Below are 15,619 nucleotides of genomic sequence, written 5' to 3'. Positions count from 1 at the left end.
ATGGACCAGTTGATGAAATGTTAATCATTGGCAGGTGACTTGAATGATGATTGAGACGAGCCATCTGCAATTTAAAGTGAAATTAACGCGAAATAAGGTTCGTGATGAGCTACTTTCCTGTGCAAAATCATATGGATGCATTTATTTATATTTATTACAGCACATAAGTAACAAAGGTTCTACTGGTTCTACATACAAATTATACTTATTGGGTTCTCTACATTTAACGCCGCTGTCGCTGAACCAATTTTGGTAGAAAAATCTTACATTGGAGAAATACAACAATAGGCTAGGATGTCGCAAAATAGACTTAAATGGGATGAACACACACATGAGATCAATATTTCTTTATGAAACTTATATCATCATTTTATGAAAAATGTACTAATGTACATTTTTCGACTTGTTTTGATGCGATAAAAACTTCCTGTGACAGCGCAAATTCCGCCGCGAAGAGCCGCAGGCTATAACCAAGTTTATTTTAAAACGAGTATGAAACTGAAGTCCCATACTCCATAGCGATAGCGCCTCTTATACTCCAAAGATGATACACTAGCTTTTGTCTACGATTCAGCTTCCGTGGATGTTAATTCATGTAATAACGTCGTACACTAAGGAACTAGAACGATTCTGGGCAACAATGTAAGCTTTTATACTTCTCCCACTATCGTCGCGAGAATCGAATCGGGGAACTCTGCAAGGCGCAGTTTTGGGCCGGCTTGTTTAATGGAGGACCCTCGTGAATTTGTCAAAATATACCAAGAAGCTAACAGTCCATCTTTCATTTCGCATCCCATCAAGCAGCTATCGGTGAACGGTTGGCGGTTCGAGTTCCGCCAATCAGACCCATCGTCACATCCAACGGGGTGCTTCGGAACTCCGCAGTTCATTCTTTATGGCGCGGACAAGTTATTATATGTACAAACTTTTATAGGTATCTCCATTTTATTCTAGATCTTTTTAGGGCACTTACATGTATAATATGTCCCAAATACATCCTACCCTACCTATCACTATGATGAGAAATGTTGCAAGAATCTCTGTCACTTTCGTCAGCATTGTTGACCTCTAAGCACAACTGCATTCAGTAGGTATTTAGATGAGCAACATTAATTAATAAATAATCAAGTGTTTACATTTTCTAGACTGGTCACCTTTATAATTATTAAGGTGACCTGATTGGATTTTATCCTGGTATGCCTACTAAGAAATATGTTCACATGTTAATGCATATGTAAAAATCTAGTAAGGTAAAGTCAACAGTTCATGAAACTATATTTTATTTGCATAAGTTTTCCTATGATGTGGATTTCAACACGCCTGCAGATCTTAAGGCCTAGAATACGCGCCGCAATAAGCGGTTATCAGGGCCGTTTTAACCTACTAGGGGCCCTTCTCATCTGGAGAAAGATCTTTTATGAGAACAGACGGGAGCCTCCTCAATCGCGAGTCCCAGTGCCCAGTGGGAAAAAGAGGTCTGGCGGTTATCACGCCATTTTATCGATTTTGCTCATACATTTTGACGTCGATAAAGTATATCACGACTAGCAATAGCCCGGCTGGTCTTTCAATCTGTCACGCTGCTGGTTGCGTGCGTATAGCCCGCGTAATGTATGTAATGATGAAATGCGGGAAGCCCGCATGCGGATCAAGGGAGCTACTCCGAAAACCATAACCCGTAGTTTCGGATGCTGCCATCCTTCTCATGCATAGCGAGATGACAGCATGAGCGACGGTGACAGATAGACCCGAAACTACGTAAACAGCATTTTGGAGTAGCCCCCCAGATACGCGCGCGTGCCTAAATCCGCATCACAGAAAAAAGGCATTAACGGCCATTAAATCTGTATGAAGTGGTGCTGAATTTAGCTTGATGTGCCATCATCCATAATATTTAGCCTAGGCGCAGACCACCGACTTTTAGTTGGCTGATAGTTGGGCCCGATTTTAATTTGTGAAGAATCGGCCGATACCAAATCGGTGTACTCAACTATCGACCAACTTCTTTCATAGCCACGATAGCCGAACGGTGAAGGGGTCGGAGTGGCCGACTCGAGATCCGAGGAACGCGGGTTCGAATCCCACCGCCGCTCGACTATTGTGGTGAGCCCACTCGTAACACAAGCTTATTTAGCTTAACACGAGGGGCTAATGGGACTATTAGTAATTTGGGCAATACAAATTGCTAATAATGTCGGTGGTCTGCGCCTAAGCTTAATTTTACTTATGACAGAGAAATGAATGTAACTTCAAAGAATTGATTAACTTGGTCAATAAGTTGTATTTAGGTACATGTCACAACTACAAACCTGTTTATATGTCACAAATATTGCACACTAATGTAAATTGTGTTATTGTATTTTACAAGGTCAGCTTTCATAATTAAGTATGTTAGAAATGCGAATTGCATCAGTACTAATTTCATTGTGTGTAGAAATGTTTTATGTAAATAAAAAACATACAATCGAATTGAGAACCTCTGCTTTTTGAAGTCGGTTAAATGAACTCAAATACATAACTTATTAGTAAATGAGATTTACTAACTGGTAATGTATAATCTCTAATAGTAGGGGATTATCTCTGAAACAAAGGGTCAATTTAACTTTAGTATAAAAATAGATTATAGCAATAGAAGTTTAAGTATTCAAGATCCTTCTGCTTCTTTAACACTGCTAGGACAGGTAAGAAAACTATCTGAGAATTTGTAGAGAATGTAAATGTCTATTCTAACAGCTGTGACATTTATTTCTTCAAAAACTATAGTAAAGTATGTCAATAGACCATGTAGACATCAAATATCACGAAACTGCAACACATTATTGAGCTAAGTGTTGGTAGCATAAAGGTTAACTAATATCCATCTTCACATAAACAACTTCAACTTCTGCTCTTCATAAAAATGAAAAGTTTTCAAATTCTCAACCAGGGTCTTTCACAATTCCACTTCGATTCTATCTTTTCATTATTTTTCATTTAAGGTTTTGGCTTCATTATCTGTAAAATATTTACACTTATTTAACATGCAATTAATGTTTGTTTTACACAATGATTATAACAATTTACCTATTAGGTAGGTATAAGGAAGATTTATTACATTAATTAGGTAGTTTTAATGTTTAGATAGAGATTATGTAGTTATTAACAATCAATAAGTTTATTTATGTAGTTTGGTTAAGTAAACCTATGTTTTATAATTAGACCAGCATTGATTTTCTTGATAAATCATCCAAAATCAGTTTCCTATAGAGGTTCATTTACCTCAAGGCACAGTAATCACTCACATGATATGATATCACTGTTATCAGATAAGAGTTATAATTACAAGAATACCTGATAACAGGATGCGACCGAAAAGGGTGGGGTGGTATGCTTTTATTAGTCATTGCCTAATGCCTAATAACTTTACCCCACGATGGGGAATCGTCACCCCAATTTATGCGAAAACTACGACTGGGGGACAGTCCCAACTTAATTCGATTCGATTGACTTTCTAGAAACTTACAAGGTCAAGCATAGGTCTAATTTAATGAATAGAATGCAATTAGAATAAAACACATGCTTAGAAATACACGAAAAGACGTCGTGTGGGGTACCCCCTGGTAACACGCCGAAAAATCAATATCGCGACAAAACAACACAAATTTCCGTAAATATATACCAAAGAACTTTTCGTTTACTCGTTTACTTCGCATTTTATTACGGTGTCATTCATAAAACACCGTAATTACGATTGTAACAAACTAATCGATGAACCTCGACGTCCGGGCGTGCGAGCACTGTTTACGTTATTATATCGCTACAGAAAAAGCGCTGAGCAACTAAACAGATGCTCAGCGAACCAGTAAATACTCCAGGCCTTAAAATAGCTCGATGCGTGCATTAACATCCATGTAATTATTTATTTGTTTTGCTAACGAAAGCACTGGTGCGATGAACTCAACGGTACCTACCTCATTTTGACGATATCCTTTGTCGAGACAAATCCGTATGCACTATTACACAGCACGAAACAATTGTTCACTTAAAAACTGCATATTTTCACAGACACAAACGGACATTTCTACATTATCGACTCGCATTCACGTCTGGGATACTTCGGTGGGTAGCCATATTTGTCAAAAACACTTTTACGTCCCGTTTCCCGATTTTCGAAGGATGAGAGCGAGAGGACGCTAGCACCGCACCGAGACAACGAAATCAACGAATGAAAATAAATGGATCATTGAACTGGGCCGGGTACAACTAAAGTCCGAACTACGCTATGGTAGCCTTTGGAAAAACGTTGCGCCTATGTTCACTCTTTACAAAACTGCTTTTGAAACTACACGCCCCTTGTTTCGGAACGATTGCGTTTTGCGCGACTCCCAGAAACGGTCGGTTAATACACTGGACCAATCACAGTGCGTGGGATGAGAAAATTTGAGACATACACTGCCATCTATTAGCCATTTTGTTAAAGTTTTTGACCTAATACGAATGAGTCATTGTTTTTAGCTGGCAACACTCATGCTAATTTGCTGAACATTTTGCTTATAATATATTCTCAAATGGCAACATTGTTCTATTTTTTTACGAAGTCGTCAAAAACTGACATTGACAGATTGACAGAAGGTAGCGTTTCGGGAAAAAGTCAGCCTGTTTTTCTTTTGATAAACAGTTCCTTTTTCGAAAACATAAAAATAATGGTGGGCGCAATGCCTGTTAATTTAATACCAAAATTTTGTAACGGTACCATGGACAGTCATAATGGTACTGACGACTCGGAGTTTCAAGTGCATATTGGTAGTCGCATCAAGTCGAATGATGATTTTGGTACTGTGAAATATATTGGTGAAGTGCAGGGGTATAAGGGTATTTGGTACGGGGTAGAGTGGGACGACCCTGCTAGGGGAAAGCATGATGGTTCAGTGGAGGACGTGCAGTACTTCAAGACGTCTAAACCAGGCGCTGGGTCTTTCATTCGAACGAACAAGATCGCTCCATTCCGGACGTGTGCTGAGGCAATCAGAAAGTACTACGGCGATCGAGAGGTATGCCTGATGCTAACGAGTAATTTCCTGGAATGTGAACATAGTGAAACTCTTTGGTAATGGCTTGATTATACAAATTAGGTCATATACTCCCACTGTGCAGTTTTATTGTCCTCCTTACTTGATCCTTGCGTGGGTGTACCTGTTTGTAAGTTACCTAATTTCGCATGTTTATCTTTGTTTTGAAGAGTTCTTGTACAAGTTGCTACTGGATCCTACCTGTAAATAAGGAAAGGTACACACATAATGTTGTACTCGGTGACTCATTTATGATTGTACACACACTTGTAGACTGGGAAATTTTTTGTCATATGACATGCAAGTTGTATTGACATACCTTACATATAAATTTTATGTACTGTAAATGTATTACATTGTCACCCGCAATAAACATATTATGTAGTTATTTAGTAACAAAGAAAGTTTTTCATATAAAGAATTAAAATGGCATTATATTAATTTATTTGCTGAAAACAAATTGACCTTTGACATAGAACTTTAATATCCTTATTTAATTAACATCCTTTCACATGTTTTGTTGACCTTTCTTGCAATATGATTATTCTAATTGGAAAAAATATGAAATTAATAATAACAATTTTACCAGTGAAAGCTGAATTGCAAACCAAGAAGTGATTAAAACATTATAAAGATAGTTTTTAATATTAAATAGAATGTTTAAAAACTTTAATTTTTTAACTCTACATGCATGTATAGCCTGACCAGGAACATAAAAACCCTCGCCATGTTGCGGAAAACTAATGGTACTAATTTCTTTTAATGGCAACAGTAACTGAAAACTTCATTGTCATGTCAACTTGCATGTCAGTCTATTGCTGTCAAAGTGTAAACAAACTTTATTTTAAATGTGCGCAATTGATTTTGTGAATTAAATTGCTAAAATTTTTTTATAGTCGTGAAAGAAAAGTGGTTTACAATGTGTTAAAGTGTTTGTCGAAGAGAAATACTAAGGGTTCGGACAATATTTTCATTGAATAATGTTTCCGACAAACGTTGTCAAATTGACTGACATGTTTATCGCATAGTACAGTCCACTATGAAAATTAGCTGTGGTTTGTTTCAACTACCTATTTTAAATTTTTTTGTCACTTTCTAAGTGTTGAATTTTATGGAATTGGGAAAGAAGTACCGAGTTTGAAGCGGTCATGAGCAAACATTGCAGTTGAATATTCAAGTTCTGAATTTGATTATTGATGAATAATAAAATAAATCCTACTAGCTCGATTCATGGTTTCATTTAATTTATTTAAACCAGGTTACCTATAATAATATTTTTACGTTAATTTATGAAAATATCAAATTAGCCCGTAATCCTGAATCCTGATACATAAAGTTAGCCTATTAATTAACACAGGTACGACTGTACTCAGTGTTGCACTATCAAATGCAATTGACGCGCCTCTATGCCAGGGTTTTTATGTTCCTGGTCAGGCTATACACATTTTTTTTCTGAATTTGATATGGATAAATTCTTATTTGGCCCTAAAAATAAAAATATTCTATGGCTCTACCATACCAATTGTTATCAACAAAACTAAAACTAATAATAAGTATAATAACATATTTATTCCAGTTGTATGTTTGTAGGTACTTACTTATCCACCAGATTTATATTTAGAGCTAACTCTAGTAGGATATTATTTAATAAGTTTGTTTCAAAATAGACAATGTTTTTACAGGATGAGACAGTGGCGGCCCACCGTAGGACTGTCATAAATGAGTGGAAGCGAGAGATGGGCGCTCCGTTCATTGAAATGGTCGGATTTGAGAAAATACATCAAAAACAGTAAGTTGGCATGTCACAATCCATCCTACTTTGTACATTCTTATGTAATATTGTGAACTCAGTTTATAATCTAACCTAACTTTACCCATTGTTATTTTATAAACTGGCAGGGAATGAATCTGAATGATCATGCATTTTGATACATACTATATCAGCAAACTAAAATGGTTTTCGTTTGACTAATTTATGTGGGTCTCATTTCAAAAACCATTCTCTCATTATGATCTCCTAATAGATAGAGAGAGAATAAGTACTTTTTGTAGCGATGCAGTCGCGCTGCTGTAGCGCGTTAGTAGCGCGTTGGCATCACTTCTGTAGTGCGTTGCAAATGCGACTAACGCGAGTTAGTAGCGATACCCGCGTTTACGAAACGCAAAAAAAAAGTCGCCGTGGGCGAGGGCCCTAAGATCCATTGACTCGTTAGTAACATCAACTGGTGAGCGTAAATACGATACGCCTTATTGATAATATTTATTGTTCAAAGAGTCCATCAAGTTCAAATTCTCTTTGGCTAAGAACTCACGGCGCGATTTTCACCCGCGCCCGCGGCGGTTGTGGAATTGCGGTTTTATTTCAAAACTCACTGAATCGGTTATTTGCGCGGTTTGCGGCATACAACCGCGCCCGCTGCGGTCGCAAACCGCGTCGCGAGTTGTGGATTAGTTTATACATAAGTATCTGCATTCTACAGAAGCTGCGGGCCCGCAACCGCCGCGGGCGCGGGTGAAAATCGCGCCATGAGTTCTTAGCCTTTGTATGTAAAAATTACAAGCATGAATCTTGATCCGCAACTAGGGTTGCCAGGCGTCCGGCTTTAGCCGGATATTTTTGGCTTTTTAGGGACTTGTCCGGCCAAATATTGCCTTGTCCGGCCTGTCCGGCTTTTGTTAGGCTTTTTATTTGGTTGCCGCGCCAGGCGAAAGTCGAGCCACAGAATCATATTTTATGTAGCGCACGCATCAGGATGTCGGTTAGCAACCGATGATGATAGTAGGTACTCAGTCATGACCTGACACTAATTACACCACATCCCCCCCCCCCCCCCCCCCGTCACATGTCCGGCTTTTAGGGTAAAATGTCCGGCCAAATGAAGCACGAAGTCCGGCTTTTGTGATTTTGGACCTGGCAACCCTATCCGCAACCGCCTCTGTGGTCTAGTGGTAAGACCACCTGCTTCAGACGCAGAGGGCCCGGGTTCGATTCCCAGTGGGGGCAGATTTTTCTGTTCGGTTTGGTTGGTGGAAGTCCGCCTGGCTAGCTACCACCATCTTACCTAAGTCTGTCGCCATAACAACAATGTCAACAGCATTATTGTGTTCCGGCAGATAGAGGTAAGATAGCCAGTTCCTCCGTGGTTGAGGAATCCGGGTGAAGCTTGCTTCCACCATCGGCCTGATCATCACTTACCATGAGGTGAGATACAGGCCAAGAGCTTCCTCGTTGTGGATAAAAAAAAATCCTTTTTTCAGAAAATTCGACCGCCTTCTCGAAGTGTGCGTGCACGATCAGAACGTGTGTAAAGCGGGTGACGTGGCTGCTCTATGCCCCAATGTGCGCAGTATAGACGTGTCGAGGAACCTGTTCTCCAGCTGGCGGGAGGTGATCCAGCTGTCCGCGCAGCTGCCCGACTTGCGGGAGCTGGACGTCAGGTCAGTGCTGGACAGCTCTAGCGGTTAACATAGTGTCTGGAGTATGGGAGCTTGGGAGCGGCGGAAGAACATTTGAAGTCTCCCTGACGTTTGACTTTTAGCAAGCTGAAGCGGCAATGGGCAGGGATTATAGTACGCAGAACTGACGACCGATGGGGCAGCGTAGGACGTCCATCCACAAGGTGGACCGACGACCTCATAAAGGTAGCAGGAAAGCGCTGGATGCATGCCGCCACCAACCGGCCATTGTGGAAATCATTGAGGGAGGCCTATATTCAGCAATGGACTGGCTTCTATCCTCCTATGGCTGATTTTTTTTGTCTTTTTTTTTATGCAACACAAAGCAGGTATTTGACCGCAATCGCACCTGATGTTAAGTGAGATGCAGTCTAGGATGGTACATATCTGCCCTGTAAGTGCCTATTCACTCTGTATCAAGGTTCTGGAGTGGAGGCAACGTAGGACGTCCACCCACAAGGTGAAAAGGTAGCAGGAAGGCGCCAACCGGCCATTGTGGAAACCATTGGGGAGGCCTATGTTCAGCAGTGGACGACCTATGGCTGAAATGATGACGTTTGTCGTCACAAAACATCGTTTCCGTACAAACGTGTGCAAGGCGGGCGACGTGGCTGCTCTATGCCCCAATGTGCGCAGTATAGACGTGTCGAAGAACCTGTTCTCCAGCTGGCGGGAGGTGATCCAGCTGTCCGCGCAGCTGCCGGACTTGACGGAGCTGGACGTGAGGTCAGTGCTGGACAGCTCTAGCGCTCAACTCGGAGTCAAATTACTTGACAATCTTAGGCTGAGTTGTACTATAGTCTGGTCCGTGAGCACGTAGAATTTTGACCAATGACCCCAAGCTTCCCATCCTTATCGCTCGCGCGTAATTATGTTGCTATCGCGCTCGCACACTCACTGTGGGTGCCAGTCGCACAGTCGCGACAGCAATATAATTACGCGCGAGCGATAAGGATATAGCTAGGGGTCATCAAAATTCTACGTGCTCACGGACCGGGCTTTACCTAACTTTGACCTTGACAGATTTTTGACGTTTGTCAAAGTTAAAGTAAGATGGTACAACCCAGCCTTAGACTTTATGGCGTCTTGATCTTATAACGCCTCTTGGTCGCCGCTTAACTCAGTGAGAGCCTGAAGAATGGGAGCGGCATGGGAGGGGTGACATCGTGACATTGACATTATGACATGACAAAGCATCTGAAGAACATTTGAAGTCTCGCTGACGTTTGACGTTTAGCAAGCTGAAGTGGTAATAGGCAGGACACATAGTACGCAGAACTGACGGCCGATGGTATTATATTATATGGTTGTACACATGACATGACACACTAGCTTCATACTGTAATCGAAGTTGAGGATGTTAGTGTTTGAGGTTTGTAACTATATGGGATCACATCTCTGGTATTTATTTCGCATGCGTGGCTGAAAATTTTGGAATATGGTTAAATCTCAAAACTGTGTCACTTTTTATCAAAATAATAGTCAATCATTTATTGCAAAGAAAGTAATAAAAAAATCCTATAAATAGTTCTTTAGAAAACGACTTTTTAACTTTTGTCAGCGTTGAATCCCAATGAGGAAAGTTATTGTATTTGAGCAGTAGAGTCAACTCTTATTACCCACTACTCTACATTACAAGTATACAGGTGTCCCAAAATTAGCACGTCACATTGACACATAATATGTCCATATAAAAGTTTCATAAGTTTTAAAATATGACCAATTTTATTTATTCATTTCCATATAAAAGTTTGATGAGTTTTGAAATATGACTCATATAAGTTATTTTTAAAAATGGACTTAATATACATACTTGTTAGATGCGTCTTAAGCTCATTTACATCTGGTGTCAGTGTGACGTGCAAATTTTGGGACAGCCTGTATAATTTGGTTTTGTTTACCTTACAGCAAAAACCGCATGGCCATCGACATGCCAGAAGAGACTCTGATCCAGCAATCGTTCGCGTTCGCAAACCTGGAGAAACTGAACATCTCAGTATGTGACTACGAGTGGTCCGACTTGCTAGCTCTCTCGCACCTCTGGCCGAACGTTCAAGAAGTCATCGCAGCTTATAATAGGATCAAAAGTATTACACCAGCAGGTAAGCACTTTGATAGCAAACACTTTTTATGAGTATAGGTCGCTCAACAAAAGTTGAGGCGAACACCAACAACATTACACATTCAAGTTCAAATAACGAAAACAATAGCCTCCTCGCTCATATACCCATTTACCTAACACCCTGTAGAGTTAGACCAATGATTCTTAACAAAGTAGTCCAGACCCCTGCCCCTTGAGTTCCCGGGAGACAAATGAAGGGTCCTCGAAGCAATTTATCTGGTTTTGATAGATGAGAACAAAAATGTTAGCAAGGTATAGGCTTAATTTCACAGTGGTTAATGATTTTATGACCTGTATTTAGGTTAAAAATGGTACTGAAACTTCTAATAAATTAGACATTTTGAAACTTCAAAATTCTACCTTAACCTTACCTAGCGAAACCAGTAAAATTGTGTTCTATAAGAAAAAAAACTTTTATTAAATAAACTGAGTTGTAGATCAGGTAAAATAATAACTCATTCAGTCGAATGCAACTTTGAAAATGGAGGACATTAATGCCCGGTTTCCACCAAAGCAGAAAAGAAAGGAAATGTGTATGAATAACCTTTGTTATTATTTTTGTAATTCCAGTAACAACTCTCCGTTCACTCACAATACTCCGCCTGGATGGTAACCCAATAGATTCGTGGTACGAAGTCATGAACCTGGGCAGACTGAAGAACTTACGAGTGCTGAGTCTCAACGACTGCCGCATACAGGAGATCAGGCTGAGCGACGACCCGGAAAACAAAGTGGACATATTTGAGAACTTGGAAACGCTGTTTTTGAATAGAAACATGATTAAAGATGTGAGTATACCTAATATTGTAAATATCACACTAAAGGCAAAAGTTTGTGAGTGTGTGTGTTTGTGATTTCTTTTCTTTAATATTTGGTATGGAGTTAGCTGACACCCTGGATTAACACTTAGGCTACATTTTATCGCGGGCAACACCGCAGGGCACAGCTAGTATGTTATATTATAGTGCATTAGCTGACCTGGCGAACTTCGTACCGCCTATGTTCATAAGAAATAATGTAAGATTCAAATGGAGGGAGGATTTTTCAAATCGGTCCAGTAGCTTCAAAGGCTATTCAAAGTCAAAGTTTCTTTATTTGTTTAGACTAATCAATAGTTCTTACAAATCGTCATTTTGCTCTTAAGGAGCCTCTACATGTCTCATAATCTTTTTTCCCTACCAGCGCTTCGAGACCAACATTTGGCAAGTGCTGAGAAGAAGCGCCGCAACAAACTCAGTCACCACTGCCGGTTAATATAAATAAATAAAACAACAGTCAAATCTTCCCTCTTTATAATATTAGTGTAGATAGATGGTGTTCCCAAAAATCTATGATTTTTATTTTTATTACTTTAATTACTACCACGATAGTGATTCGTGATTCAAGAATCACTCTATCTATTGATGAAAACTGCAATAACCTTTCCGTAGTTTAAAAGATCTTACTATACAAACAGCGGGATTGAGTTTGTTTCAAACTACATATTATCTAAAGAAGTGGGTACGGTTCAGGTTTCGCTGAAGGGACTATGGGAATGTGGCACTTTATGTGTATTTGGTGGGATTTTGTTACAAAATCATTGGCTGCGTTTAGCCCAAAATAGTGCTTGTTACAAATTGTTAGCAAAATGGCGATCGCCATGATAACCGCCGAAACTTTAGCATGTTTTCGGCTAGGACACGTTTGCTAAACTTCAAAAGTGACGTTTCCCATACATTTTTTTGACAGTGACAGCACTTTCCGCTAAAAGGACACCATTTTACTTACGAGCGCAAGCTAGCGCTATTTTCTGCCAAACGCCAACATTATGTTTGATATTCTGACGACTAAAAAACTTTACTTTTCATTTAATAATATTTTGTTATTTTTTCAGTGGCGATCAATAAGTGAACTGGACAAACTAAAAAAGCTGAAGAGACTATACTTCCTGAAGAACCCGATACAAAACACAGAGGACTACGACACCGGCTCACAACTGATTATAGCGAAAATTGGAACACTGCAGGTAAAGTTTCATCAAAATCCTTTCAGTAGTTTTTTCTTGAAAGAGTAAAAAACATACATCCATACATCTTTATTGCATTTATTATGTATGTAAACCCCTTTGCTTGAATTTGTGTCTGTCTTGTTGGTTGTCCTAATTAAATAAATAAATAAATAAATAAATTATTAGTAGAAGGATAGTAGGATTATAAAAAAAAAATATTTTTAATTATTAATTTACATATTGAACTGTTTTGTCGCGGGAAGAACCTGGATTGGGGCAGCGCAGGACCGTTCATTATGGAAATCTTTGGGGGAGGGACGTCTTCGTCCAGCAGTGGACGTCATTTGGCTGTAACGAACGAACTACTAAAGAAATTGCAACTTCCATACAAAATTACCTCACGTCCGATATGTGTGAAAAATGTCTCAAAGTATAGATAAAAATGAGAATTAATAAATTGCATACCTCCCACCGTTATCTTTACTGGCATTCATACTTAGAAATTGCTCCAAATGTTAACCTAACCTACTACTCAAACGACCATAAAAATTGAACAAATTCGGTGTTCACTAAGACGGGATTTTGTCAAATCAACCCCTAGGGGGGTAAAACGGGGTCCACGCGTACGAAGTCGCCATAAATTCACTAGGCAACATTTGTTGATAAACTGTTTATGACTAGTGTGTTGTGACTAGTTTACCATACACACAAGTTTCTGAAACTTGGCCGTCCACACTTGCTCTCCACTCATAGCGGAGCACGGAAACATGTATCATAAACAATGTTTCATCACCTATGTTTATGGCCTGTTTATAAACTGTTTACAGAGATGATAAAACATTGTTTATGAACAGTTTATAAACAGTGTTTATCAACAAATGTTGCCTAATGAATACATGGCTTTAGTGATAAGTGTGTTAATAAAGATTTTTTTTTGAATATTGCAGGAACTGAACGGATCAACAATAACGCGTGAGCTGAGACGCGGCGCCGAATATGATTACATGAAGCGAGCCGGCGCCGATTGGAAGCGAGCGCAACAAGACCCCGCATTAAAATTGGCCTTCCAACTGGAGCACTGTCGCTTCGAGCAGCTTATCAACAGTGAGTCCTCATCACCATCGTCATTGCATGAGCTGAACCATAGAGATTGTAGTGTTTGTATCTACGTACTAGATACAATACGCTGTCTCACGTACACAAGTGATAGGCAGTCACGTGACGTCGTTACGAATGGGACGAGTCAGTCGTACGGCAGACGTCAGTGACTACGGACGTGACGCAGTGAAACGCTTGGTGTGATGGTTAGCCAGTGTGCAAATTTAGGTACTCTACATAGATATAAAGAGATGCCAACTGCAGCAGCGCGAATGAATTGCTATAAAGTCGCCGTGGGCGAGGGCCCTTAGTCCGTCGATTAACTTATCAAAAAATACTCGACACTCACTTTTCACTTCTTCAAATTATTGAAAATTAAAAGAGATAAATCACCCCAAAGTTAAAAAGGCCCGTGACGGCGTGCTTAATAGTGTAGCACTTTGTGACGTCACGCGGAACTGCAACGCATCATAACTTCGTAATCACTTCTTTGATTGACACATAAAAATATACGTGTCCAATATTGTTGAATAATGTAATTGACGGACGATAGATTCAACGAAACTTTACATTAAAAAGTATTTTTCTCCATTTTATATCACCCACTAAAATAAACCTTTTCTTCAACAGAATACGGCATTCCAGAAGACAGCTTGCTAGTAAAACAGACGAAAACAAGCACACTCACATCTCAACTGCTAGAAATCACACTCCGCGACGACACCGGCAAATCATTCAAGAAGAAATTCCCCGCGACCATGGCAGTGCAGAAACTGGTAACACTGGCGCAAAGACTGTTCTCCAAATCTGGCAACACTGGAACGAAACTCTATCTACTCGATGATCAAATGAACGGCGCCGAAATACATCTTGATAATGTTATGAAGGATTTAGCGTATTTCTCGATTAAAAATGGCGACATTATAGTTGTGAGATTCAGATAAATTTATTTTTTCTATCTGGCAAGGTACGGAAGGTGTTAGGTTTGGGTTATAGATATGCTTTTGGCACAGATTCTACTGACTACGAGAAACTACCTACGTAGCGTAGCTTATTAAAATTTTACAATTTACGCTTATAATGAAAGAAATATTTATTGTCTATGACTAAAAAATACAACACGCAAGTTTTTAATTGTGTAAAATGCCGAAAATCATAAAAAATATTGATATTACTTTGTCTGTGCAACATCCATTGTAGGCAACGTTTAAACAAATTTGCCTACCAAAATGAGAGTGCGTTACGTTACGTTCGAATTTGAGTCGTTAGAAATCATCAAATTCAATAGATAAAAACAAGTATGATTTTTGAGTACTATGAAATATTTTTTTAGTTTATTAGCGAAAGCAAATCTATAATTTAGATCAGTATTATTATATTTAATTGGCGCGTTCCTCTTACATTTGTCACTTACTGAGCTTTGTAAATAATGTTATGTCAAAATTGTACCTGTATTTATTGCGGATATTGTTTCCAGAAATAAAATGTCCAATATGTATTTTTATTTGTTCGTTTCATTTTCTATTTAGCATTAAAAAAATATTCTGAGAACAGTAACTTTATTAAAATCGGTTTAGTAATTTTTCACTATTTTGAGAGTGGAGACTTCTCCATCGATCGTCGAAATAGAAAAAAAAGTTATTGTTACAGAACCGAATATAACCGAATTTTCTTTATTTATGATCTTTAGTTATTCTCTCATCAAGATTATAATTATTTTATCAACAAATGAATAAAGTATGCATCAAAGAGTTACAAGGCAAATCGCTGTTTACTTACATTGTAAAGAAAACCACCTGTAACCTTGAATCGATGTCATTGGCTGTACTTGGATTGAATTTTATTCAAATATATAGTTCCAAAATACTGGACTGTCCTGTCGATGACATTGACAGTGGGGCGCCACCG

At 39.1% G+C, this 15,619-nt stretch overlaps 1 protein-coding gene across 1 annotated transcript; it reads left to right on the top strand.

The window, feature by feature from the left end:
* Nucleotides 1-4,593: 4,593 nt before the first annotated feature.
* Nucleotides 4,594-15,215, top strand: LOC135084674 (tubulin-specific chaperone E). Its single transcript, XM_063979447.1, has 8 exons — nucleotides 4,594-5,030; nucleotides 6,731-6,837; nucleotides 8,307-8,486; nucleotides 10,413-10,606; nucleotides 11,197-11,414; nucleotides 12,500-12,631; nucleotides 13,561-13,717; nucleotides 14,342-15,215. Exons 1-8 carry the CDS (start codon nucleotides 4,683-4,685, stop codon nucleotides 14,653-14,655), a joined length of 1,650 nt encoding a protein of 549 aa, XP_063835517.1. The 5' UTR covers nucleotides 4,594-4,682; the 3' UTR covers nucleotides 14,656-15,215.
* The last annotated feature ends 404 nt before the right edge of the window (nucleotides 15,216-15,619 follow it).

Source organism: Ostrinia nubilalis, chromosome 26, assembly GCF_963855985.1.
Source record: "Ostrinia nubilalis chromosome 26, ilOstNubi1.1, whole genome shotgun sequence".
In the NCBI taxonomy this organism is placed as follows: domain Eukaryota; kingdom Metazoa; phylum Arthropoda; class Insecta; order Lepidoptera; family Crambidae; genus Ostrinia; species Ostrinia nubilalis.
Note: the sequence above shows the minus strand (reverse complement) of the source record. Positions and strands in the feature narration are given on the sequence as shown.

What these genes read in the sequence shown, in the direction of transcription:
- LOC135084674 (XM_063979447.1), top strand. Translation starts at nt 4,683, where the DNA reads ATGGTGGGCGCAATGCCTGTTAATTTAATACCAAAATTTTGTAACGGT. An exon ending in GAGAAAATACATCAAAAACA is followed by an intron (nt 6,838 to 8,306) that starts GTAAGTTGGCAT and finishes TCCTTTTTTCAG; the next exon opens with AAAATTCGACCGCCTTCTCG. An exon ending in ATAGAAACATGATTAAAGAT is followed by an intron (nt 11,415 to 12,499) that starts GTGAGTATACCT and finishes TTATTTTTTCAG; the next exon opens with TGGCGATCAATAAGTGAACT.